The 27,079-nt window shown below is 36.6% G+C and overlaps 5 protein-coding genes across 8 annotated transcripts; 3 read left to right on the plus strand and 2 right to left on the minus strand.

Annotated features, from left to right (window-relative positions):
• Window positions 1-769: 769 nt before the first annotated feature.
• On the plus strand, window positions 770-6,765 carry LOC122303160 (AT-hook motif nuclear-localized protein 6-like). Its single transcript, XM_043114787.1, has 5 exons — window positions 770-1,595; window positions 3,534-3,601; window positions 3,893-4,024; window positions 5,491-5,652; window positions 6,096-6,765. Exons 1-5 carry the CDS (start codon window positions 1,238-1,240, stop codon window positions 6,393-6,395), a joined length of 1,020 nt encoding a protein of 339 aa, XP_042970721.1. The 5' UTR covers window positions 770-1,237; the 3' UTR covers window positions 6,396-6,765.
• A 1,083-nt stretch (window positions 6,766-7,848) lies between these two features.
• On the plus strand, window positions 7,849-9,677 carry LOC122303162. Its single transcript, XM_043114790.1, has 2 exons — window positions 7,849-9,010; window positions 9,245-9,677. The coding sequence occupies exons 1-2, from the start codon at window positions 8,171-8,173 to the stop codon at window positions 9,353-9,355; spliced, it is 951 nt and encodes a 316-aa protein (XP_042970724.1). The 5' UTR covers window positions 7,849-8,170; the 3' UTR covers window positions 9,356-9,677.
• On the minus strand, window positions 9,026-12,708 carry LOC122303161 (probable aminotransferase ACS12). Its single transcript, XM_043114789.1, has 5 exons — window positions 12,151-12,708; window positions 11,894-12,028; window positions 10,616-10,776; window positions 9,690-10,482; window positions 9,026-9,658 (listed from the first exon to the last, which is right to left on the minus strand). The coding sequence occupies exons 1-5, from the start codon at window positions 12,595-12,597 to the stop codon at window positions 9,596-9,598; spliced, it is 1,599 nt and encodes a 532-aa protein (XP_042970723.1). The 5' UTR covers window positions 12,598-12,708; the 3' UTR covers window positions 9,026-9,595.
• Window positions 12,709-15,381: 2,673 nt separating this feature from the next.
• On the plus strand, window positions 15,382-18,056 carry LOC122303164. Its single transcript, XM_043114795.1, has 4 exons — window positions 15,382-16,195; window positions 16,383-16,478; window positions 17,467-17,626; window positions 17,712-18,056. The coding sequence occupies exons 1-4, from the start codon at window positions 16,024-16,026 to the stop codon at window positions 17,755-17,757; spliced, it is 474 nt and encodes a 157-aa protein (XP_042970729.1). The 5' UTR covers window positions 15,382-16,023; the 3' UTR covers window positions 17,758-18,056.
• Window positions 18,057-18,392: 336 nt separating this feature from the next.
• On the minus strand, window positions 18,393-26,226 carry LOC122303163 (LRR receptor-like serine/threonine-protein kinase ERL1). Of its 4 annotated transcripts, XM_043114794.1 has the most exons (28): window positions 25,780-26,226; window positions 25,364-25,686; window positions 24,986-25,124; window positions 24,781-24,852; window positions 24,603-24,674; window positions 24,431-24,502; window positions 24,265-24,336; window positions 24,023-24,094; window positions 23,712-23,783; window positions 23,539-23,610; window positions 23,363-23,431; window positions 23,075-23,146; window positions 22,911-22,982; window positions 22,761-22,832; window positions 22,578-22,649; window positions 22,430-22,501; window positions 22,232-22,303; window positions 22,056-22,127; window positions 21,908-21,979; window positions 21,723-21,794; window positions 21,549-21,620; window positions 21,379-21,450; window positions 21,222-21,293; window positions 21,080-21,153; window positions 20,631-20,777; window positions 20,208-20,546; window positions 19,589-19,959; window positions 18,393-19,187 (listed from the first exon to the last, which is right to left on the minus strand). In XM_043114794.1, the coding sequence occupies exons 3-28, from the start codon at window positions 25,111-25,113 to the stop codon at window positions 18,825-18,827; spliced, it is 2,859 nt and encodes a 952-aa protein (XP_042970728.1). In that variant the 5' UTR covers window positions 25,114-25,124; window positions 25,364-25,686; window positions 25,780-26,226; the 3' UTR covers window positions 18,393-18,824. The 4 variants fall into 4 exon arrangements, with proteins under 4 accessions (XP_042970728.1, XP_042970727.1, XP_042970725.1 ...); XM_043114793.1 differs by lacking the exon at window positions 25,364-25,686 and having other exon boundaries at window positions 20,631-20,693; window positions 25,780-26,225; XM_043114791.1 differs by lacking the exon at window positions 25,364-25,686 and having other exon boundaries at window positions 25,780-26,225.
• Window positions 26,227-27,079: the final 853 nt, after the last annotated feature.

The following is a 27,079-nucleotide window of genomic DNA, read 5'->3' on the forward strand; positions in this document are numbered from 1 at the left end:
TTTTCATTCTCTTTCTTTTTCTTACACTTTGCAATTATAGACATGTATGTAAATATATTAAGCAAATTCTGTTACTTCTTTTGAAATGGATTGTTCTACTATAGTCATTTTCTACTCACTGTATACATAAAAAAATGAGATGGAGAAAGAGAGATCGCAAGGTCCATAAATCCCTTCCATCAAGTAGTACCAGGAATTTTGGGACCCTGATATCTTATTGATTTATATATTTAAAATATAAGTGGTGGGTGCAGGTAGGTGATAATCCTTTTTGCATAGACAACATATACAGGCCATCTATCTGTGGCTATAGAGAAAGAAACAGTATAAATTTAAAAATCTTAAATTCAAAAAATAATAAAAGGAAGAGCATGCAATTATAGTGGCGTTAGCAGTAGATTTGTTCAAAGGCGAGGGTATTTGGTTCAAGTTAAATTGGGTCAAACTTTAATTTAACGAAAAGACAAACAGTTGTCAGTAGGTGGAGAAATGCAAATGGCTCTAACGTTAGCTTTACAGCTTTAAAATAAATAAATGTCAATTTAAAATTAAAAAAAAAAAAAAAGCATTTTCTTTTCCCAAATTAAATTATTATTATTTTATTCGAATTTACTATCTGTATATTTATTAAATAACCGGCTTTATCAAATTTCCAAGACGGACGTGAACCATTTTCTTAACCAAAATTAATACTTTGAATTTTGCAACTAAAATATTAATTATTAAGTAAATTCTCAATATTAAATTACCTATATGATTTTTTTATTTTTATTTTTATTTTTTCATTTTCCACTTTATTTATTTCTCCTCCTTTTCCTTCAAACTAATTCTACTATCACTTTTCAAGAATTTTTGTTCCTAAAATTTATGATTTTTCCTTGTAATTCTTGCAATTTTTGGTGAAATTCGGTGCCACCATTGAATTCCTCTGCATTCTCTGCAATGGCGGAGAATTAAGCCACAGAGCTTTGTCTGTGACTCGGAGCAAACCCAGTTGCCGGAACTGTAGTTTTGGGCTTTTGATATTAATCACTCCAATTAGGGTTTTAGGTTTTTGGGGAGGTTTTCGGAAAAGATTAACAAAATTCAAAGTTTTTGCAGTCGTTTTCACATTTCTGGGTGTTTTATTTAGGGAAGCTTGTATCTCTAGCGGCTTCAGTTTGTTTAGGGTTCTGAGGGCTGTGAAGTTTTTGGAAAGTTTTCGTTTTTTGTTTTTGCCATTTACTTCTGTACATCTATGGAGGAGAAAGAGAGCTCTGGTTCTGGGATTACCGTGAAAGTTGATGAGGCCCCAGAGAGCTACCGTACAGATCCAAAGACTGAAATCCCGACCCAATTAGGCGGGGGTCCCACAATGGCAGCTACGGCTACTGCTACTGCTACGGCTACGGCTGTCTCGCCTGGTACAGGAATGAAGAAGAAGAGGGGCAGGCCTAGGAAGTATGGTGCTGATGGGACCGTCACTCTAGCACTGTCGCCGATGCCGATTTCGTCCTCGATACCACTTACCGGTCAGTTCTCAGCTTGGAAAAGAGGTAGGGGGCGGCCCACGGAATCAATCAAGAAGTCACATAAGTACGAGTATGAAAGCTCAGGTAATTAATGGTTCATGTTCTATCTATTAGAATTCTTTTGGGGTGTTAAAATTTTGAACTTTAGCAAATTTTGACTTCTTTATTTTATTTTATTTTTTTACTGTTACATTTAAGATCATGACCTGTTCATAAGGTTGCTTCGTAGTTGATCGGGATGAGGCATAGCTCTGTGAAATTCTGTAACAAAGTTGTTAATTACAGTGTTGATAATGTGAAAATTCAGAGCCAGTCGCTAGTGGTTGGGTGTTGTGGTGTACGGATTGACTAGTTTGGATCTGATTGGAGTTCTGAAGTAGAATTTAAGAGGATCTGTTTGGATTTGGAGTGTCGTAGGGGACCCTCGTCTTGAATTCCCCTTCAGATCTGGAATTTAATGGTAGCTGTAAGAAAAAGGGTTCTGTTGGGGATTCCGTAAAACAAGGGAATGTTTCACGTCTGTCTCGAATATTACAGTTCTTGCCTTTCTGAGGGGGAAGATAGCATAGGTGAGAATGATTGAAACTGCCAGGTTGTGCAATAGGTGAATTCCGGTACTTGGCTGATGTGACTGGGATTGAACTGGTCCTAACCGAGTAATTTTCCTAATAACCTACTGACTGCATTGCAGGATGTCGAAAACCCTCGCTAACTTGTCTGAAATACGAGAAAATCCCAACAGATTAAATTGTGAGAAATAATATGAGACTGGCACGTACACGGTTGGCAGAAAATTTGCTGAATGGAAGAGACTTTTTTATGGTCTATTTGGTAACAGTCAACTGTTATTTAGATATTTTCATACTATTTCATTATTATTCACAAACAATTCACTATTACCTATAAATTATTTCATTACTATTTATTAATTATTTCACTATTATTTATAAATGATATGAGATATTATTAACAACCAAAGTGAGCCTGATTCTTGGATAATTGTGATACATAAGGGAACTTCATCTTTCTATGAAGTTTACCACCATTCTTCAAGCATTGGGTTGTAATTCAAATTGTAAACGATTACAATAAATTTCTGGTCTGGTACTTACGGAATTGAATGTCAGTGCATTCTGTAATTAATTTTCTAAAAAGAGTTAATTTAAAATACTAACTTAAATTTAAGCGTAAATTGATTTGAAAGTCATAAACTATTGAAATAGGGACTGCTTTGTGTATAATGATCAGTTTACCCCAAAAAATCAATCAAACAATTTTATAGTTCTTCTAAGAACAGGATGTAACTAATCCACATTTTATCTGGATCAGACTCTTTATACAAGCTATCATAAAGGTCGCTCGTATGGGGTTAAAAACTGGGCATTAGATTTGGTGGGACTCTTTGTTAAGTTAAAAATCATTGACAAATGATGGTCAAAATCAAAATCTTGTTCATTCATGACATATAGAAGTACCAGCCATAGCCATCTGGATGTTAGGAAAGAAAGTACAAAGTATACTTTACATTGTATCTTGACCAATTCAAGTTGAGCACTCACACAAAAGTTCCTGGTCGGCTTTGTATTAAATCTGTTATTTTCCCCTTTTTTTTTTTTTTTTTTTTTTTTTTTTTTTTTTTTTTTTTTTTTTTTGTTCTAAGCTTATTTTTAGTAGGTCTTCTCATTTGTAGCATTTTCTTCTTGCTTACCTTATATCTTCATACACTGTTCCATTCCATTCATTAGATCTCTTATATTGTGACCCTCTATCATTTTGCCTGCTTCATTGATAAAATAACTTAATGAGAATTACTTATAAAAAAAATAACTTAACTAGAATTACATTTGTTTGTTAATCAAGTTGTAAATGAACATTGAAAAGCAATTTTTTCAGCATGCTATTTTGTAATTTTTGTTAATGTTTGAATAACAACCCCTTTTTAAGGGGCTACTAATATATTCTACGAGTAAAGTGAGAGTTCCATTTTTGTTTTGTCGATTTTTTCATAAATTTGTATTGTAGGTGAGAGGATTGCATACTCTGTTGGTGCAAATTTTACTCCCCATGTGATCACAGTTAATGCTGGCGAGGTATGTCCAGACAAATATGTGTGAAATGAAACCTATTCAGCAAATTTCTAATATTCAATTATACATATCAGTATCAGAGTTTCTTTGGAGTCTTGGACTGTGTTTCTAGCCATTGTTGTGGGCTTGGGAAGTCTTTTTTTTTAACACATATGAACCCAAGCAAAAAGCTGATTGCAAATCAATTTTTTGAAATATTTTTTCACGGTGACTTCATCAGTTCCTTTCCAAATATTTAGTATTTAGTTTATCTTGTACTTCTCTTCACTATGGTATTCCTTCTGGTTGTTACAGGATGTTACAATGAAGGTTATGTCCTTCTCTCAACAAGGATCCCGTGCCATATGCATTCTTTCTGCAAATGGCACAATTTCAAATGTTACACTTCGTCAACCTGCTTCTTCAGGGGGTACTTTAACATATGAGGTGTGTCCTATGCACAAAAGGTCTTTTTTTTTTTTTTTTTAATGTGCATGAGCATCAAATTATTGAACATATAAGTCGACTGGGTATGACTGTCATACTGTTTGACACTTGAATCCAAACTGGATGTATCATTTGTGCGCCATGTGTAATTTATGTGCCACCAGATGTGTGTTCTTTGTACTGAAGAATACAAGAGTATGGTGGTTCCTTTTCAGAGATGTATTTCTAGCATGCACTTATTTTCTCCCATTACACATTGTTGGGGGGCAATGGCTGCTGCGTAGCAAGTTAATTGAAATTCTAGAGCTGACTGTTACAACCTTATCCCTGCCCTTCTTTTCCAAAACCGAAAACATCTCTCTCTCAGACATTTTCTTGAGCTGCAGCTCAAAAAACAAATCTCCACCGTCACCATTCTTTAATATTACTTTCTGCTGCTCATCAATGTTGAGTTTGAATAATATCTTTTAGAAAATGAGCTTGTTGAGTGCCTTGAAGCTTTTCTTTTCATTGGTTAGGATACAACTTTTTTTTTAATGCATAATTTTCTATATAAGCATATGTTGAACTGACTAAACATGGAAGGTATTTATGAAATTATGTTCTATTTATATGATAATTAACAGCGATAACAAGGACAGGCATCAGTGTTTGAGTAATTGTTTGTTTGAAAGGCTTGTATACTTCCCTTACGCCTATGCTGCTGTTATCTCAACTATGCAACCTGTGTTCTTTGTCAATCTAAAGGTTGATGTACTCCCTATGGAGCAATTATTGCTTTCTTCGAGAATGAGAATGACCATGCTTTATTTTCTGTCAACAGGGTTCACTTAAACCTCTTCAGCTTCTTAATTTGGGATTTCTTTCTTACTTTTAAGATATTGATAAACTATCAGGATCTTTTTTTTAAGCCTCTTGTTTCTTTGGACCCATTATTTTGCTATTTTGCGTAATGTTTTGTTTATTAAATGATTTTTGGAGAGATTAGTCTCAAAGTATATTTAAAACCATCACAGGCACATTATTTTCTGTAAATTGTTTCCAATACAGCTTTAACAAAAATTAGACAATGCCCCCCCTACTATTGGCATCTCCATGTTTTGGGATAGTACCTCATGTTGAGCAGCTTTTGTCTTACCGACACAACACATGGTAAATAAGTTAGCCACGGTACATTGAATTGTACATCATTTCTCTCTCTTAGCAGTAGTCAACTTTTTTCCCCTTTACTGATCCTTGTTTTAATCTTCAATATTGCTAACTCATTAGTAGCCTTTTGTCCTAGTGGTTACGCTATCTATTCTTTTGAAGATGGGGTTCAGATGCATGTGATGGGGACAGGTTTAGTGGGTTAAGAGGTTACAGAACAAAATGGTCCACAATAGCTGGCTTGGTGGTCGTAGTATCATTATCCTTTTCACACATCATCGCATTAACCATCAAGCTTTCTTTGGTTCTATTTACAGGGTCGTTTTGAGATACTTTCCTTGTCTGGATCATTTATGCCTACCGAGAAGGGAGGAACAAAAAGCCGATCTGGTGGAATGAGTGTCTCCTTGGCTGGACCAGATGGTCGAGTGATGGGTGGAGGACTTGCTGGTCTCTTAGTGGCTGCTGGTCCTGTGCAGGTACAATCATTTTTTTAAGAAGAGAAATGAAGAAGAAAGGGACAGAAGATTGAGGTCATTAAGCAGGAGTTGAAATTTTAACCTTCAAATGCTAATATTAATATTTAAAATGAGAATGTATTATAAGTTTATCAAATATGAAATAAGTAACGTAGATGGGTAATAACGAGCTGCCACTGTAGATAACACTGCGATCTTGCATAGTAATGCTCAGCGGATATGCCTACATGACACTGACAAAATTCTTCATTCAGGTGTGTGCATCCTATGCATACTAGTGGGAAAAAAATAATAAAAATAAAAAAATCCTATGCATACTTGTGGGCGTGTATAATAAGTTTTCTTTTGTCATCCCCATTAACCATTTGAATAGTTGTATAATGTCATCCCCATTAACTATTTGAATAGTTGTATAATTATTCTTTACCAATTGAATGTATCAGGTTGTCGTGGGCAGTTTTTTACCAGGACACCAGCAAGAACAGAAGCCCAAGAAGCAGAGAATTGAACCTATATCAACTGCGATCCCTAACCCTCCCAATCCTCTCCGTGTTCAAGAAACAAAAGGAGTCTATGGGGTAGAAAAGGCCATTTTGACATCTTTCACACCCTTGCATGGCGACAGTTCAGCTTGTCTTAACCCGATTCAGGGCTCTAGGAGCTTGGCTGCCGACATTAAGACCTCTATGCCTGAAGAGGAATCTAAAGGCTCCAGCCAAATGAAGTGTGAGGTTTCTTGTTGATCATGTTCACTCCTTGTGTACGGGTTGTCTTGCTTGTTATCTGTAGACTCTACGAGGATTAGGCTCACCCAAATTTGTTTGACAGATACATAAACTTTATGGGCTATCTACTAAGGACAAACTAGGATTCAGTATGATGTTGGTTTTAACCCCCATAATTCTACCTTCTAATTAGACATTAGGTAGGACTTCTAATATGATCAAGCTTGTATTGTGGAGCTTTGATCATCATGTATTTTTCTAGTGTTGTGTTAATGATTGGTGTAGCATTTCAGATGTATCAAAACCTACCATGTCATTCTATTCTTCTGATTTAGTTCTCTGTATCTGAACGATTAAATTCAAGTAGATTATTTACCCTTCGGCGATAGAAGGTTCTCTTGCACAGCCCTTAGATAATTACATGCAAAACTAACTAATATATGTATTTTTATATTTCACTTTAGAAAGTACCTCAAAAAACAACAATCACATCAATGCCATCCCAATTCAGAGCAAAATATATGAATATAGACCTCCACATACATATTAACATGGAATGAAATTGAATTGGAAAGGGTTACCATGTACTTGTGGAATGACATTCTGACATTATTAAATGCCTAATAAATATTATGAACCCATTTCATAGCTATGCCTCTCTCACTCTAAATCCGGTCAAAAACTATAAGCCATGTCTATTCATATATAATGTATACAATGTATGTATATGGTTCGTGACATGCTTGTTACATAATTAAAAGTTAAAAACCTAAACGCCCGAAGTCCCTGAGCAAAGCCATTTGCTCACTTGACAACGTGATGTAGAGATCTTACTTCCTGGATGTTCCATCATTATCAATTGGATATGATTGGTATCGCTTTGACATACATGGGTTGAGGTTTCGTTTATTTATGAGAAATGATATTTGCATTCATGGTTATGCAAGTGGCGTGCAGTCGCTTTGAAAAAAATAAATTAATATGGAACCTACATGAAAAAATAAAAAATTAACTTTTTAATCGTGGATCACACTCTTTTTCAAAACAATTGTACGATATTTGTAATTCCACAACTATATGTAACATTGCTCTTTATTTATTGGGTGTTTGTTATTATTTTCTTTGGAAGTTGGTTTAGTTCTTACCTTGTAGAAATTTTATACGGTGTCCATTTGCTGTTTTGCTGAATTCGATTGTTTTTTTTTTTTTTTTTTTTTTTTCGTCTTTTGCCTGCTTGCAATGACATGGTGAAAGACTGCATTTTCAAACGCTTTGAGGGTTTGAAACTGTCCAAATTAATATGCAAAGCCATTAATGAACACCTAACAATTTAGCATGCATTTGGAAACATAAAGCTATTATAATAATGCCTTGGTTGTTTTAGGAGTGTTCACCCAACCAACCCACGAGAGGATATAACCAAATATTGGAATCAGTGGAGGATGCATAGGCGTTTTAATATCTAGAAAAATAAAAATAAAAAACGTAACTATAATATCACTGGGCAGAAAACAACAAAAACCCAATCCCAAAGATCAAGTTGATGATATCCAGGGGGTTTTATTGTATTGGACCAGGTCTCTCGCGTTGTAACTACTGACTCAGAGAGAAAATGCAGGTGACCTAACCTCTTCACCCACAAATATAGAGCAGTTAGCATGAACTAATTCTCTTCAAGCACTAAAATGGTACAGTTAGCATTTGTAGTTAGTAGCTAACACTCCCGTTATATATAGAAAGAGAGAAAACGGGTGGAGAATATCTTCAGGCTTCAGCTACAGAGTCAATTCCAAATGGCAGAGAAAGAATTCACTGGAAACTCAAACAGGAAGCAGGCTAGGCAACCACCTTCAGTCCCATTTCTTTGGGAAGAAAGGCCGGGAATACCTAAAAAGGACTGGAAGCCAGGAACTTCTTCGGTTATTCGGCCTGCTCCAAAACCTCCCGTCAAACTTCTTGTCTCGGTTCCCTTCATGTGGGAGGAAAAGCCAGGAACGCCGCTGCCCTCCTTTTCACAGTCACCACCACAAGAATCGGTGCCACCAGCAAGGCTCAGCAGCCCTCCACTGCTGTTAGCTTACGCTTGCCACTACAATGACTATGATAGCAATTATTACAATGACAAAGGTGGGAATTATGGAGGCGAGGGAGATGAAGAAGGTTTTTTTGAATCAGACATCGAAACATTCAGTTTTGAAACAGATGGTTCGTGCAGCTTGGCTCCCTCTCTCCTAGCAAATTGCCTTGTACCATTAAAAGCAATTTCTACTGCTATTCCAGTGGAGAAAATAGCAGCATCGGAAGATAGTGACCAGCTGGAAACCCCTTCCTCACCACCTTCTGAAACAGACAGTAGTACAAGCAGCTATGTAACTGGCATTTCAAGCCTTGTAGGGGCTTCCTTCTTGGAACACTTGTTTCCACTCTTTCCACCCAGTTCTGGCTTTCTGGAGAAGGTAGGAGAAGAGGGTTGCAAGACTTCACTGGAACCAAAAAGTAAACACTGCGATCTTGAAAGCAATAGCATTGTCGTGGTAAGGAGCCCCCCTACGCTTGGAGAGCTTATAATGATGAGCCGAAGGAGGAGTTACCGGAGAAAGGCTATTCAAATGAGAAATCAGAATCTATCAAAGGTAAAACTCGATCTCTTGCTTCAATTTTGTTTATCATTAATCTAGGCATTAGCCTACTATTGAACAACAATTGGTAAGTATGTTTAACCAAGAAAAAAATACAGCAAGATTTTACCAAAAAAGTAGTCAATTCCTTCCAACCCAAAAAGAGAGAAAAAGCAAATGTTATCTATCCCCTATTTGAACAAGGAGTGCAAAACAACTTTTACTCTTGTCTGAATGCAACTATGACAGGAATTGACAAAGAAAGGTGCTTTCGGATGCTTCATTTACAAATCTGGCAGCAAGATGATCGAAGCACTGTATAGGAAGAGGAAGCACTTGCCGATATTGAAAGTGACATAGAAAACTTCTACCTACCTTGTGGCCCAACATTTCTGCATTCAGTTCCTTCCCTTCAGTTTCTCTTCGAAAATCATTATAATTCTCATTTCTGGGACTTGACAGTGCAAAAAAATTTACTAAATCTGCAATGTAAATTTCAACTCTATGATAACTAAAAGACAGCTGAACTCATATTTCTGATAAACTTTTGTAAGGTGTCAATGTGAAAACTACTGAATTAGCTGTTTCTACCACGGTATTTCAACTTGAAGATTTGCAAGTTTCAGCAACTTTCCGGATCCGTTCTATAACTATAGGAATATCCTCTTCAGATAAAGAAGTATATAGGAATATCCTCTTCAGATAAAGAAGTAAAACAACATCGGAACCATCCCGGTTCTATGCAGTGACAAGCAGACCCCGGAGTTACATTGATCTTAGCAATATTCAACAGCTTTTCCCATAAATCAAGTTCCCCTTTCTCACTATAAGAGGGAATTAATCCACTCAAATCAACCCAACAATATAAACCAGCACTACTCAGTGTACACTCGATTCCTAATTGTTTCAAACCTGCCACAAACAAATCATGCATTTCCCGTATCCTCTTTTTGTTGGTCTTAATATATGCCTGAGTGAATCTGGTATCTGAGAGCATTGAAGTTAGCAGCCGCTGGGTTGGAGCAGAAATTGAAGAAAACCTCGTTAACCTTTTAGCGGCAACCAAAACACTGTCGTTAAAGGAATAGATCGCCCCAACTCTAAATCCGGGAAGAGAGAGATCTTTTGATAGACCATATACTATATGAATTCTAGTTTTGTCAATATCTTTCGAATCAAGAACTTCAGCCATGCTTACAAATTCCTTGGTTCCATGCATAGACCCCGCAAATATTTCATCAGCTATAATATGGATGTTCTTCTCTTGCGAAAAATCTAAAAGACTGTCAAGTGTTTCCCGAGGTAGCAAATTGCCAACAGGATTTGCAGGATTAGAGATGAGAATCCCACGAACTTTTACTCCACGTTTTCTTGCCTGATTAAATGCTTGATCTAGAGCGCCGATACTTATAATGAAGTTGTCAGTTCTGCGACAGTGAACTGGTATTAGTTCCACTCCAGTGCGCCAACTCATGTCCCTGTCAAAACTGTAGATCATTTCTTAATTAGCTTCCACAGTAGATTTGAGTATAGAAAATTCGGGGGTAGGTTGGTATCTTAATTGATAAAAAAATGGTTTTATCCATAGATATCAACTTTTAATGAATGTCATAGCATTACCCAGGATAATAAGGCGTGGGTACAAGAAATGCATTTCCTGGGTCTGCTAAGCAGAAGCATAGCATCTCAAGAGCAGGAGTTGCACCACAGGTCAACACCATCTGTGATGGGTCAAATGAGACTGCTCCTCCCATTACCTGAGACATGAAACCTGCCATTGCCTGCAAGGTACCAAAAGGATAATTCATATCAGAAGTAATAAATATATAAATACCATGAACTCAATGTGATTTCTGATTACAAAATTGGCCGATCACTTTTGTACAGTATTTACTGGAGTCATTAGCCTAGCCTTACATTTTTTCGTTCCTCGGTTATAGAAAATAATGAACATAAAAAAAATTAAAAAGAAAAAGAAAAAGGAAGTGACCTCCATTATTCATTTTATTTTTTTGGCAATTTCTGTTAAATCCAATAATCACAATTTCTTTTGCTTTTCTGCATGTGAATGATGCACACGAGATACAACGTAATTATCTAAAAGAGAATCCATACAATTAATTAAAAGTATATTAACCGTACCACAAGCTATCCTACGAAAGAAATTAGTTACTTCTCAATCGTTTTAAACAGCTACTAATCTTGGATTTAAGCAAGACACTAGCAATGATAACCAGTGTAATAAAAGCTGCAAGTAAAAAAGAATATATTCAGTAGCAAAAATTCACGATGAACAGATTCAAGCAAATCAATTGAATCACTCTGGAAAAAAAAAAAAAAAACTAATAAAGGTGCAAACATTGTTTAATCAGACATACAAACCTAATATCCATTTTCTTTCAGTAAAAAATATTATTGACAATAACGAGCAAATATTTGTAGCCTCAAGTACACAGAACGTATACAAGGGAATAACACCCAGTCAAGTGCTAGAAATAGATACAGGGAACAAGTATAATAACAGCTTTTTGCCTCATTGCGACAGTGGAAAAAAACTCCCAAAGATTATCGACGGCGGACAAATAGACCTGCATCTGCTCATAACAGCTAAATGCTACCATCTTTAGACTAACCGTAACTGATTCGGCACCAGGATTAGATCTTCTATGAAACTAATTTACTACCAACGAATCAAAGATTTCCATAGAAGATAGCCCATGAAGTGTAGAAAAAACCCGGCTATAATTAAATTCTCATACCAATCATCACTTAACAGAGAACACTTGAATAGCTCGCACTCATTTACAACTGCAGTCGATATAGCATCAGTTGCTACGAATCCAAACAAGAAAAATCTTCCCTTTTCTTGTTTGAAATGAATAAAGGAATAAATTTTACCCCTTTCAACTCCATTAATCCATCGAACGGTCGGTACGCTACGATTCCACTAATACTCAAATAACCGCCGTGACTTCCAATTACTGAATCCTTCAAGTTCTCCGAAAGCCATTTCTCAATCAAATCAAAACACAGCTACAAATTACAATCACCCAAATAAAAAAGAATAACAAAGTTAGTCGAAATCAAACCACCAAAAGATAAAAAGGAGAAAGAATTCAAAAATAAACAATTAAACGACCAAAACAAAAACTCACTCTGTTTTCCGACAACCCAAATAGGATAATGCCATTGGGGTTATCGAACCTGTCATAAGCATCCTCCGAAACCTTATCCAACCCGATATAATATGGCGAGTCGTTCGGTCTCGCAATCGAGCTCGCCCTAGAAGAGACTCGGACGCGTCGTATGGACCCTCGGGACGATAAATTGGACCGCGAGGATGAGCGTGGGAGCTCAGCGAGGTTGGACGAGGACTGAGACGGCGATGTTGGGTTCGAGTCGGACCTGGGAGAACGGTGCCGCTTAACGTAGAGCTGGAAAAAGTAGAAGAGGGCGTAAGGGATGAGAGAGCCCAATATAAGACCTCCGCTACCTTGGACTACACCCTGTAGAGGCACTACGAGGCGCATCGCGGTGGATCCGGCGGGCTTTCGAGCCTGGGATTCGGGTTCATTGTCTTCTGGGCTACGGGGTCGGGTCATGAGTTTGGCGTATGGGCCCGCCGAAATAGTCTCAGGCCTCGGATGGTCCGTTGGAGTGGAAAGTTTGGTCGAGGCGATGAGGATGAGACAAAGTTCTCAGTTTATAACCGTGTTTTTATTCGAGCTGGTTTTGGCATTTGAGGTGGCAGATGCCATTTCGTTGATTTGGGACCTTTTGGTGTTGCTATTCATTTGCTTAAAGGTGATAAAGTTGTAATTAATTTACAATTATTTTCAGAATTTTATAATATCTTTTAATTCTAAATTTTAAATACATCAAAGCTAAAAGCAAAAGTCAAAATAGTTTTAAAAGTTCATATTTTATTAAATAATTATATAAAAGTTGTAAAATAGTAGTAATTTTGTCATTTTCGAAACAACAATAATAATTTAACTAAGGCTTGTCTTCCTGGGACGTGTGGGAGGAGACATCATGTTGCCTATATTCAAGTCTATTCTACATCTAGATTCACGTCTCTATTTTGCCGTTCATAAAAAATATAAATTATAAATTATTCAAATAAAAGGTCTCTATTCTGTGTAGAGAAGTTAATGGCAATGCTATTTATTTTTATCATTTTAATTATTATTTTATTTTTTTAAAGAAGGGAGCGACAGGTATTTTAAGATACTAAAGTTTTGTATAGTTATACCTATAATATCAAATAAGAAATCTGTAAATAGTAGTGAAATAATTTATGAATAGTTGTAAAATTATTTGAGTTTAAATGTTTTATATAGCTTTGAGAAATAAAAGAAAAAAAAAATCAAATTAAAATATTGTTATATTATTATTTTTATTTTTAGATTTAAAAAAATTAAATGATTTTTTATGTTTTATCTAAAATTTTAAAAAAGTTGTAATGATTAGATGCAAAAATTTAAAATTTAAAATTTTAAAATTAAAAATTATTTACATTAATGGTATTAGAACGTCGAAATGAGATGAGATCATGTATGAAACAAAAGGTCTAACTGAAACATAATTCTAAAAGAGGTTGAGGATATTTTTTTTTTTTTTTAGCATATTCTGTGTTGGGTTGTTTGTATACGGCTTGGTTTTTTAGTCTTGTATATGTTGTATATATTGGAGATGTGCTACAATCACAAAAAAATCTCATGAAAATAAACCTATAAATTAATACGGCTTGATGTAATATGTTAATCTACTTTATAATAAAAAAAACTTTCGATATGATATGCTAAATCAAACTATATTAATTTGTGGGTTTATTTTTATGAAATATCTTTTTGTGGCCAAAGTTCTAAGCGAAAACTCGAATAGCATATGAACATATGAGTCATACTCACTAAAAAGTAAAACCTCTCCCTCCCAAGCAACACATGATCCCACACACTGCTTACACTCCTTACTCATTAGTTATTAGATGTTGTGTTTGATGTTTGAACTTCTTTAGGGACAACAATAGTTTTGTTGCACAATGTTGTAATGATTTTGTGGTTTTAATAATTGTTTTCGTTTAGTTGTTAATCTTATAAGTTTGATTTTTGGATTTTTGTACTCAAAGCTTATTGTAATCATGGTATTTTTCTATCATAAACGATGATGTATGAATATAATTAGAGTGGGGAGGATATAAAACTCCAGTTAATCAAATTGGCCCGAGTCTATATTGAGGACTCTTCACACATCTAGTCCTTATGCACGACCCATGGGCTGCGCAAGGTAAGGGGGCCCAGTCCCCACATCTACCTTGTATATACGACCCACTGGTTGGGGCCCAAGGCCCTAGTGGGAAGGAGCCCAAAATCTGGGCAATATGGAAGCAAATAGAGGATGAGGACGCCGACATTTATGACACCACCCTGCACGCACGTAATGATAGGATCACGCCGTCAAAAGCTTAACCCACACACAAGTAGGGACCACGGTAAGGCAACCTGTCTCCAATAGTGCGCTCTCTTATTTACTAAAATTCCCTCTAAAGAAGAAGAACGCTACTCCGGCATCGGAAGTTACCCATAATCCCGAACCTCCACCTTATTTGTGTTGCAAGAAGCTAAGCTCGATAAACGGTGTGCGAAACACAACGCCAACATAGAGTATAGTTCTCCATTTATATTAAAAAGAATGTACAGATAGATCAAATGTTGGACAAAATGGGAAAACATAAACACAAAGATGCTCAAAATGTGAAATGGTCCAATTAGCTTGGAAAAGGTTAGAGACAGAAAAGAAAACGAAGCTATATTTTGTGTCAGTTGTTTGTGTTTCCTTTTACTCGAAGTAGCGTCGAAAACAAAAAAAAAAGGGGGTAGTGTATAAATCGGTATCACACAACGAATGATTCTGCATATCTGTAGGGATTATTGTTGAGTAAAAAAAGGATACAGTTTATGTGAGCTGCAATTGCCAATTTCAGTTATTTGTGTTGATATTTTTTCTTAAATTAGTTTGTTCCTTTGCATTCGATGGTAGGAATTTCGATTGTTTTACTTTTACATATTTTAATATTACAAATAATTAAACAATTAGACAATTAAGTTTTGGTCGTAAATTTGTTTATCGCATGTATCAAGTCATAAATATAAATTTTTTATAATAAATAAATAAATGAATGATAATATTTTTTTTTAAATATTTATATTTATATTATTCATTTGATAAGAACTATAGCAGAAAAATTATCATAAAATTAAATTTATAAATTGATATATTGTCGCATGATATTTGAGTTCTACTTTCGTAAAATGGCTTCGTGGTCAATATCTTTTTTTTTTTTAAGTTCAAAGACAGAGCCGAAGGTAAAAAGTTCGGACCCCACTGGTTAAAAAATTCGGGTTTTTTTCTGAAATTTGGGCGCTAAACGCCCGCTCCGTCGTCCTCTCCACCTCCTCGGACCTCCATTCACTGCCATCAGTTCATGGCTCCTTAACAGTTAGCACCATCCCAAATTCTCGCTGCCAACGCCAATTTCTCAACGAATAATTTAGGTTTTACCCAATCAGAACGTTCCTCATTCAACACACACACACACACTCTCTCTCTCTCTCTCTCTCTCTCTCTCTGTGTATATATAATTTTTCCCGGGATTAAAGGCTCGGGCAAAGAGATTTGCCTCAAAAGTTATTGGGATAATGAAGTTTTGATGGAGGTTTGAAGGGAATGAGCGGTGCTTTCTCTCTCGTTCTCCGAGAAAGAGAGAGAAAGCGAGGCAAAATTTTCAATCAATGTTGTTGGTTTGGTTCGTTATCGCGAAGCAGTAAAACCAGTGCTTTCTTTTTCATTTTCCGTGGGGGTTTCCAAGAAAAAGAGTAAGACATAAAAAAAGGGGAGAAAGAAAATCCATAAAGAAAAATTTGAGAATTGAGAGAAACTATACGATATCAATGGCGTTCCTTGCCTTGGCTTCTTTGCCTGATACGTGGTTGTGAGGGTGAAATTGAAGCGAATGCGATATAGAAATGGACGAAGATATGGAGGAGTTTGTTATGAAACCGTTCGTGGCTGAAGAAATTGATCTCGATTACGAGTTCGATGCGGCTCGGTTCCATGATTTCACCCGGGCGGAGACTGATCTCGAGGCTCTAAAAGCCGAGCGCTGGTTCGAATCCGCACATAGTTATCCGCCTTCGCGTAAGCACCCACTACATTCGGCGGAATTATTATATTTCGTATAAATTGATAACGATTTCCTGTTTGAAACTTTGAATGCATATTTGTAGAACTAGTTAACATTTTACGACATGTCCTGTTGTAGTATTGAATATCTTATATGGTATACCTTGATTATTTTTTAAATGTTTTATCGTTTAATTTCTAGCTCTCATGGTCAAGTTGAAAAAGTGGCGGAAAGACCTTCCTGTAGAAGGTAGAAACACCGAAACCAGGAACTCCAGTGGCAATGGCTCTGACAAAGGTATACTTGATAGAATTCTTCAAGTTTGTTTTTTCCTGTACCTAATTATACCATTAGAAGTAAATCGATATGTTTTTTTTTTTTTTTTTTGGGATAAATAAAGCAATGGTGGTAAAAGTATTATTCGATCATTTTCCGTGTGTGAGAAACTTTGAGCATTCTCATGTTTAACATGGTTTTGAAATTCTGGGCAACATTGACGAGATGAACATCCTGCAGAAAGATGATGTTTAAGTTTTTTTGGCAAATGCTTTGTCATGAAACGTATGGAAATTGCTGACGAATTGTATGGAATAATTAAAAGAGAAAAACAATATAAATCAATATAGAGATTTAACGTAATTCGGCGATATGCCTACATCCACAATGAGTGAGCGGCACAAAATTCATTATCAATTAAGTAGGGTTACATAATATGTATTTATACTAATCCTAAACGTACGGACATATTTAAAAAAAATTATAACAATACCACTGTACCATACCGCAGGAGGTGTTGCCCAACCTAATCAGCATCCCAAACAACGTATCAATCCTAAAAAGCAGATATTGGAGACTTTCACTGTATGAGCCATATACTTCAATATGCTTGTATTAGGTTAAATTCAAAACAGTCACAAATTGGAGACAATTTAAATTGGACTGTTTGGTATTGTATCCAATTCGGTGGTTATTTCCATCTTCCAACTCCCTTTGAATTGCCTATAATATGAAAATATGTCTTGTAAATAACTTAGGTTGACCAAAAATACCAATGGAAGTGTTGTGATATCAAGTGATAATAATAACTAATGGAGATTGTGTGATATTGAGCCTCTTTTTTATACGAGGTTGAAGCAGCCGTTTATTGAAATTTTCATTTTTGAACAAGTAATAAAATAAGAGCTGACCTGATGAATATTCCACGTTCTACGTTCATTTTTGGTGTTAACTAGATTTTAATGTTTCTTCTTGTTGTGCATCCAATCACTAATTCATGTATCGTTAGGATTTGTTTTCTACAAGCAGATGGCTGAAGCAGAGCCAAAAGCCAAAACGAAGTCCCCAGTCAAGTCAACATTATCGAGGAGTTCTACCTTAATGAAACCAACAGCAAGTCACTTGGCCAAGCAGAAGAAACCTCGAGTTCATTCTACCCGATTTTTGAGGTGTTAGAACGTTAGTTATTTCTGAGGTACCCCTTTTATTGGTGACACTGGCCAGTCTATAACTAATCTTCACTTTGTTTTTCAGTGGTTGGTGTTCCCCCAATTGGGTCTCACCAAAGATCGGCAAATGAGACCGTGTTACTGAGAATTATCATTTATTATTTCCCCCGCTGTTTTTCTCGGTTCTCTCTTTTCTCAACTTTATGGGTTTCAGAAGTTGGAACGCATTGATGAAAAAGTTTGGGGACTTCTTCTGTAATCCACATCCAAGCTACCAAAAGCCAAAAGTCGGAAGCTGGTTACTCACGGAAGGTGCATTAAAGTGTTTGTTAATAAACTGTTTTGATGCCTTAGATCAGTTTTTAATCGTTCTCTTCATGACTTCTGGAGCACTTGTGTTTTTAATCGTGGGTTTACCTTCATGATTGGATTTGTTTATCTTAAAAGATGATAATCTAGGAACATACATAGCTTTTTTTTTTAAATATTAGAATCTGGTGGTTTCTGGATTATTTGCACATTAGGAAAGTGATCTCGAGCGTCATTGCAGGTTGGATACGTTTGACGTTATGCCTATGCGTACAAGACCTCTAATACTGGCAACAGCGTGTAGGGCACAAATACATGTTACTGGTAGTCATTTTACCGAGATTATGATGATCTACCTACTACATATATTGGCTAAATGACCATATGGGATTTGTCTTCTAGTTTGTAGTTCAGTTATCAGAGACTGCGGAATAATGAAATGGACAGGCATGACCTCTGAAGAAATTAACAGGTTCATTGACAATAGAGCAGTATAATAATTCCTGCAAACCTGTCTCAGGAAAGAGGAAAATCTTTAAAGTACAATATAAATATTGTGGAAGTCTGAATGTCAAGGCATTAACAACTAATTGCTTGGACTAGAGGAAATAAGATAAACTATACCGAGCATAGACATGTTGTCAGCATGTATTCGAACAAAATACACATTACAAATTGAGGTACTTGTACCGTAATGTTGGCAGATTCAACCGTCCAAAAATGTATCATCAGATGTTCACGAGCAAGATATAGTCAGTAATATATGTCCCAGAACCACTAGAGCCAGATATTCATCTTTTTGGGAAGGAACAAAAACTGGGACTTTACCCATCCTCCATCCTCTTTGTTTTTTTGTCTTGTCGGATGCCAAAGACTGAAATTGGAAACTTCAAAGGGTGTTCTTAGATATGACCTCGCCAAACCGAACAAACCACTGAGCATCAGAAGAATTATTCTCCTGCTGAAACTGACGCTGCTGCGCTTTTGGTTGCTGTTGTCCTTTGTCGTTCACAAATTGAGCATAGTCAACCTTCTTTGGTGGTTCAAAACCAGGTTTTCCAGGAGGTGCTGGAATCAGGGAGACCAAAACCCTAGAGACCTCATGCATGGTTGGCCTCTCAGAAGGGTTCCTTTTTGTGCACAGCAGAGCAAGTTGGAAGGTCTTCCTGACATGGGCCAAATCCATGCAAGTCACAGAAACCTCAGGATCAACAGCCTCCATGACTGTATTATCATCTGCCTTGGACAATATCTGGGGAAAATAATAATAATGAGAAACGGAAGAAAAAAACAACTATAATCATCCGCTGACTTGAGCTAACTCTGCGTTTTATATCTGGCTCCTGTTGATTTTGTATGGATTGGGATCCAGACCACGTACAGAAGTGGAAAATATTTGCAGTTTTAACCAGATGCCCCATACTTCCCAACACTTGGTCAGACAGTCCCAAATATTCAAAGAAAAAATCATCGTATCAATTAGCCAAAGCAAAATGGCCATACATGCCAAATTGGCCAATCAAAACTAATCACACCACACTGAGGTGTGCAAAATCAACCAAGTTTGACCTGATCTTGAACTTCATTTATTGCCAATTGGATGACAACACTTAACAATTCATACAGAAACAACTTTGTGATCGAGAAACATACCAGTTGATGCAAGTTTGACTCATTGTCCACTGCCTTCTTTCCAGTCAGTAGTTCCAGAAGAACAATGCCAAAGCTATAAACGTCCGATTTTTCATTGAGCCGGGATGTTCGAGCATACTCTGGGTCAATGTAGCCAATTGTTCCAAGAACATAAGTGGATGCATGAGTTTTTGAAGTTGAGATGCATTTGGCAATCCCAAAATCAGAGAGATGAGCCTCAAAATTCTCATCCAGAAGGATATTTGATGACTTAACATCCCTGTGTACAATTCGGGGGTTGCAATCATGGTGAAGATAAGAAAGTCCCTGAGCAGCCCCAACTGCTATTCTTAGTCGTGTCTCCCAATCTAGTTTTACCTTCTTTGAGGGTCCTGTAATACATGCCACGTCAAAACAGTAGGCAATATCCAAGACAAATTTACACTATATACAATTGATTCATAGTCCTAAAAACAGTACATCTCTCTTCCAGAGTTGAAAATGTTTCCTGTATTCCAGAAGTTATAGAAAGGTGACAGCATAGCTTTTTATTCATAACTTCTCGTACCAGAAATGATTCATAAAACTCATCAAATTCATGAAAATCAACAAGTAATAAAAACAGTATAGGCAAGCTAACCATGAAGAAGATCCCACAGAGAACCATTGTCCATGTAGTCATAGAAGAGAAGGTTTCCGTAGAGAGAGAGAGCGTATCCATGCAAGCTGACGACGTTCCTATGTCGAATGCTACCAATTGTTTCCAGTTCAGTCTCAAATTCTTGCAAGTTGTTTGGATATTGGTTGTAAAGTCGCTTAATTGCAATCGGCCGGGAATTCTTCAAGACACATTTGTATACCGTGCTAGAAGCACCATACCCTATAATATACTTCTCATCTAGATTCTCAGTGACTCTCATTATATCATCAAAGGTGTGAATAGCCATATCCATATGAAGAATTACAAGTGTGGCGGAACCTAGAAATAAAAGAAATGCACCTCAGGACCTGAGGCTAAAAAGATAGGAATATTTTGCAAGTACATTGGCAAAAGTTTGGATACCTTGTCCATTTCCTTTAGATCTCTTTGTCGATTGCTTTGGTTGGTTGGATTTGTAGACAGCAACTATTACAATAGACAAGAGGGTGATGAAGCCAAGCGTCATACAAATAACTGCAGCTTTAGAAAAAAGCGCTGGAAAAGAGAGAACTGAGATATATTAGGATGAAATTATAGAACAATGTTATTTGAAAGCCTTTACATTGCATACCATCCACTTAACATAATTTGATTTGGGCAGATAATTCTAAAATTTGAATCTTACAAATCAAATTATGCAATGTGGATGATGTAAAAACCTTCAAATAGCACCACTCCTCAGATATAGAGGAAGTTAAGCCCTAAAAAATAAAAGAACTCAAGCCCGTTGGCATAACAAAATTGCTATTAATGGGATATGAAATGCACCCCCCCACCCCCCCAAAAAAAAAACAACATAATTGGATTAGTACCTCTGGATTTTGCCACATAAGGTCCACATATTGATCCCAACCAGTTCCCACACAACAACGGATTCCCTATGAAGCTGCTTTCAATGTACACGAGATCATTATAGGAGTCGTCATAAAAAATAAAATAATCTTTTTGCCATACCTGTCTGGTGAAAAGCGTGAGAAGTTCCTCATAGGGGGTACAGCTCCAGATAAGTTATTGTAAGAGACATTGCTGAAATATTGAGGAATCAAATATTAGAGGATGCTTTAAACACTACATGAATAGAAGTGGAAGAGGACCGTGGAATTCAACTTACAGAGTGACAAGACTGAAACAATTCGTTAGTTGATCAGGAATTTTTCCATGCAATTTGTTGTTGTTAAGAATCCTAACAAAACATTTACAAAGGAAATGGCTTTAGCCAAAAATGTACCAGCTACAAAACCATCATCAAATTGGGAAAGGGGTAGAAGGTGTTTTACTTACAGAGAGAAGATATTCTGCAACTGACCAAACTCTGGAGGGATGCTGCCAGAGAGATTATTCATCGACATATCACTACAATTAAAGATAAGTATCACACAATTAAAGATAAATATCGAAAGGTGATGTCTCATATGATTACGCCAACAAATATTACTACATAAGCCTAAAACTCACATGATCAGTATACTTCTGAGGTTGCCGAATTCGACTGGCAGAGACCCATCAAGATGATTGCTACTTAAATTTCTAAATGCAAATATTGATCATGAACATTACCACCAAATATCAAAGAAATTCAAAATATTGGATGCAGAAACACTGAAGTGAAATTGAGGGGGAAACTTTTATTGCAGACTCACAGGGTGAGAAGGTGTTCCAAGTCACCAATTGAAGCTGGAACAGGTCCAGAGAAATTATTGCGAGAGAGGTCACTGAAAAGAGTAACAGTCAATCTAATCTTATGAAAGGGATACTGACCCGAAAAACAAAATTTGAAATGAGACTTACAGTGTATCAAGATTAATGATGTGTCCAAGCTCTAGAGGAATTCTGCCTTTGAAACTGTTAGCTGAAAGATTTCTGTAAGGTCCAGAAAGTTTTCTTTTATCAATAATGTACAGGAAAAACATGCAATAAAAAAATCATAAATGAAATACTTTCAAAACCAGTGAGTCGATGCTTACAGATAAGTCAAACTGTCCAGATTGCGCAAACCCACAGGGATTGATCCATTTAAGCGATTACCATGCACATTGCTTCAGGGGCGTGGGGAATAATTACAAACAAGAAGTCAATTGCAGACAAATTTAAAATTGAAACTAATGTCACAAGTCAAAAACATATAAAGAACCAAAGGAAAAAAAAAAAACACACTATCTTACAATTGATTCAATGCCACACAGAAGCTGATGTTAGGTGGAATTGGTCCTTCAAGCTCATTACTGGCAAGATTCCTGATGCATAGAATGAAACAGTAATTAACATGTACCGTTTTGAAAAAAAAAACAACAGATAGAAACAAAATCTCACAATTCAAACAGCTGCTCCAGCTTCCCAAGTTCAGAGGGTATCTGCCCGACCAGTTTGTTGTTGTTCAACTGCCTGCAGACTTCTAGCTCAGTAAAATATATAAACTAAAACAATTTTTTATCAGAAAAAAATATAAAGTAAAACATAACACCCAAACTATTTCTTCCATGCAAGATATCTCACAGGTAGCTAAGCTTTGACATGTTGCCAAGCTCTGGAGGTACTGGCCCAGTGAGCTTGTTGCCATGGAGATACCTGGAACAGCCAGAGTAAAACACAGATGATCCTACATAATGTACATACAAACTCTATTTTCAGGCAACATTAACTCACAGTTTGCCCGTGTATGATAAGTTGCCAAGTATTGGTGGGATTGGCCCAACAAGTTCATTCTCACTCAAATCCCTGAAAGTGTAGGGCAGAAAAAGTAACTCGTAACAGTCATACCATAAGCACTATAATATGGAAATGACATAAGCAGTAACGTGCATACGTACAGGACAGCAAGGGCCTGCATCAAACCAATCACCTCAGGGATCTGCCCCGTTAGCCTATTTCCTTGCAGGGACCTAAAACAAGAGGCGTGTAAAAGCTGTAACGTAGGTCTCAATGGCAACATAGACAAATATAACACAATTTTCATATATATATATATATATATTGGACGTAAAGAGATAAATAACAAAATTTTCATAAATAGTAAACTCCTCAAATCTTCCTAACAACTTAAAGGATTCCTCGTGTATTTAAACTGAGTAAAATGTTGATTTTGGGAGGAAACTAACAGAGTTGCCACTTGTAGGAATCCAATATTGTATGGGATCTCCCCAGTGATTTGATTGTAGGATATATCCCTGAAATCATTGATATAATCATGAAAGTTACAACTTTGAATACATATAAATACACATGTAGATTATTAGATAAGCATATCAAAAGTCACCATAGGGTGTAAACATACAAGATTTCAAAACTTGTACAGTTCCCAATGCTCTCCGGGATTGTACCCGTCAGATTATTCCCTCTAACGTCACTGGAAATAATATATGAGGATTTCAATCGCATAAGAAACAAATGTAAACTTACGGAACAATTCAATGGGAATTCATAATTGCATGTATGATCTGTACTCACAAATACCACAGGCCTGTTAATTGACACATATCGGGTGAAAGTGTTCCAGTCAATGAATTTCCTCGTAACCCTCTGTAGAAAAAATTTCAACCAAAACGAATGAAAAGTTGGAAGTATCGACAAGAATGTTAGACAATTGTTTGACCATGAGAGGAACATTCAACCTCTTGAACGATTAGCTAAAAGCATCAAACCCAGAAACAGTGCCCGTTCGACTGAGTAATAAAGAGGAAGCACATAATTTTTTTTTAAAGTAAATACAGGTAGCAGCATCTTCAGATGAATCCTGTGGAAATTACACAGGTACTTACATGTATTGAAGCACCTCATTCCAATACAGAAGTCTCGGTATCTCCCCTGTAATCTGGTTCCGTGCAAGATCACTACAAAATAAAATCACCAGGTAAGCTCACATCACTGACGATAAAAACCATGAGATACAATTAAGACACCAGCCCCATAGAAATGACCAGTTTTAAAGCCCACAATGCATCTATATTTGCACATGTTAAAACCACGCGTACGGGAGAATCCAGGAGAAAAGAAAGCGTACAGAGTCTTGAGGTTCGGAATCTGGGTTAGTGTTGAAGGTATGGGGCCAGTCAACTGATTGTTCTTCAAATTCCTGTAGCCGGCAAATTGGAGAATTCTGAGTTAAAAGGACCAAAAACAGGTGACAAAACATGACATGCTAAAGAAAACGCAAATTCAGGACTTACAAAAGCTCAAGCTGCTTGAGCTTAGATATCGAAAAGGGAATGTCCCCAAACAGTAAATTATCAGACAAATCCCTACATTTAGAAAGTCGTTAAATTAAAAAGAATACAATGCTCCAGATGTCTTCACCCAAAAAGGAACAAAACAAGAAATCAAAGAAAATGGAAACTGTACAGATGCACAAGGGAAGCACAGTTCCCAATTTCATCCGGGATTTGACCAGTTAGCTTATTCCCCTGTAAGTCTCTGCCAATTCAACAAAAAACAAAAGTACATAAATGAACAAGCTATATAATATTTTGTTCTGATAAATTAAGCAAAGCAAATAAAAACAGAACAATCAATTACATACATGTATTGCAAGTTTCTTAAATCTCCAACTGCTGGTGAAATCTCTCCACCTAGGTTCAAGTTCGACAGATTCCTGGAACAATGTACCAGAAAACTTTAGAACCTAGCCAAAACCCATGTAAATCCAGACGAAGAAAAGAAGAAACAGCTCTAAAAGAAAAAGGAAAAATCAACCAAAATAAAGGTGTTTGAGAGAGAAGCAATACAGAGTAAGCACAGAGAGGTTGGCATTGTAGCAGAAGACACCACGCCAGGAACAGAAATCTTGGTTGTGCACATCGTCCCAGTCAAGCAAAACGTTCACCACGTTGCTAAACGAGGACTTGATCGACATTAACGCTTTCCCTACAAATATCGCCCACCATTTTTATATTAGAGAAAGCTATTCACCCAAATACAGAGGTAGTTAGCTTTTAGCTTAAAAAAACCCCTCTATGCAAGTTTTATATTAGCGTATACAGATTCATTAGAACTCCAAAATAATATTATTTTATTCCGACGCCCGCGAGCTGCTAGAAATAAAATTGCTATCCAGAAACTTTTAGAACTGGAAGAAAAGAGACTTTTCGCGTTGACAAAAGGACCTTTTAAAAATTGAAATTTCCCTTCATGGGCCAGGTTTTGCTGCTGATGGAATGTGTACAAGCAAGACGAAGAACAAGCAAAGGTAGTTATAGACTTGAGTCAAAATGAGTTGACAGTAGTCTAGGAAAACTGCAGCTGAAGATCAAAATACATTATTATTTTTCGGAGAATATTGATTCGTGTTCTCTTCCTTCCATTTCTTCCTCCGTTTATGAAGCAACTATACAGAACATCACACATTATTGGTTTCATGGGCATTAATTTCTTCCGGCAATAACAGCTTGCACATATAGTCCACGGAGTTCGGGGCTTATTGTAGCTCCTTTAGACAACAAAATGAGCCTCAGCGATTGAAAAATATACAGAAAGAAAGAAAGACTAGACATAAAGCAGAGCTCAAACACGGGGAGAGCACCTTCGTCGTTGAGTGGAGAAGCAATGGGACAGAGAAGAGCCAGAACGGCGATTATTAACCACAGAGAGAGCTCCTTGCTCCTCCACTGCAGGAATACCTCCACCTCCATGGTGGAATGATGCAGGAACCCACACACAATGAACGCAGGGAGAGACGGCGAACGTCGGAAGAAATGAAATGTGGAGAAAGAGAGTGATAAGGTCAGACAAAAGATGTGAGCTCTTATTTTCCTTTTGAGAGAGAGAGAGCAGGCTTTTGGCGTGAACTGAAAGGTGCAGAGAGAGAGAATGTTAATGTTAGAGAGGGGGGAATAGGACAGGAGCTAGATAGAAAAAAAGCGAACTTATGGTTTTAGAGAGAGAGAAAGCTATAAACGGCGGTGAAGAGACGTTAGTGACTGACTGAGAAAAAGATTGGAAGATGAGCCACTCGGCAGCGGCCGTCATTCGTGCTCTCCGTTTTCCGAAGTTCTTCGACAGCTATTTGTTCAGTGATGATCCAACGCGCAGTGTCGCGGAGAGTGATACGTGGTCCCATCGGATGGCATTAGGTCTCGTGCTGTTTTTTCTGTTGCCCCGATTTAAGAAGTCTATTACGCGCGGTTTGGGTAGCGCGTAAAGTTGTGGTAATTGTAGTATGCAGAGAACATAAGCGCGTGGTGCAGTACTGTAACAGGGACTGTGGAAGAGGAGCTGGATGGGTTAATTGTTTGTGGAACAGTAAGAAGAAAATGCTCTTTCCATTCTTTCAATTTTCGGATGCACCCACCGATTCGGTTGATGGGGGGAAAATAAAAATCCGAATTTACCCCCTATCTTCATAAAAATTAAAATGATCACATTGGGCTCCTTTATGTTCGTTAAGCAATCCCTTCCATACCTTTTTTAAGTCAACCTATGCAATGTTAATATTAATAGAAGAAAATTTATATTTTTAATTTTGTGTTTTTATATTTAATAAAATATTTTTATAACATAATTTAATTTAAAAGATAAATTTTAAAATTTAAATCTTATAAATTAAATTATACCATATAAATATTTTATTATTTGTGTTCTACACATTAACTTGAAGATAAAATAATTAATAGAAATCAAAATATAAGATAAATGAATTTCAAAAAATATTTTAATATAGTCATGACAATTTAAGAAAAATAAGATTAATAATAAATGGTTCTTTCACTTAAATGGCATTGAGAGCATCATCTTGCGGTGGAAATAGGACCACCAAAATAAGATATCATATAAGAAAAATAAAATCCAATTTATAGAAAAAAGAAAAAGTGAGTCTCCAAAAT

This window comes from Carya illinoinensis, chromosome 3 (genome assembly GCF_018687715.1).
Source record: "Carya illinoinensis cultivar Pawnee chromosome 3, C.illinoinensisPawnee_v1, whole genome shotgun sequence".
Classification (NCBI taxonomy): Eukaryota; Viridiplantae; Streptophyta; class Magnoliopsida; order Fagales; family Juglandaceae; genus Carya; species Carya illinoinensis.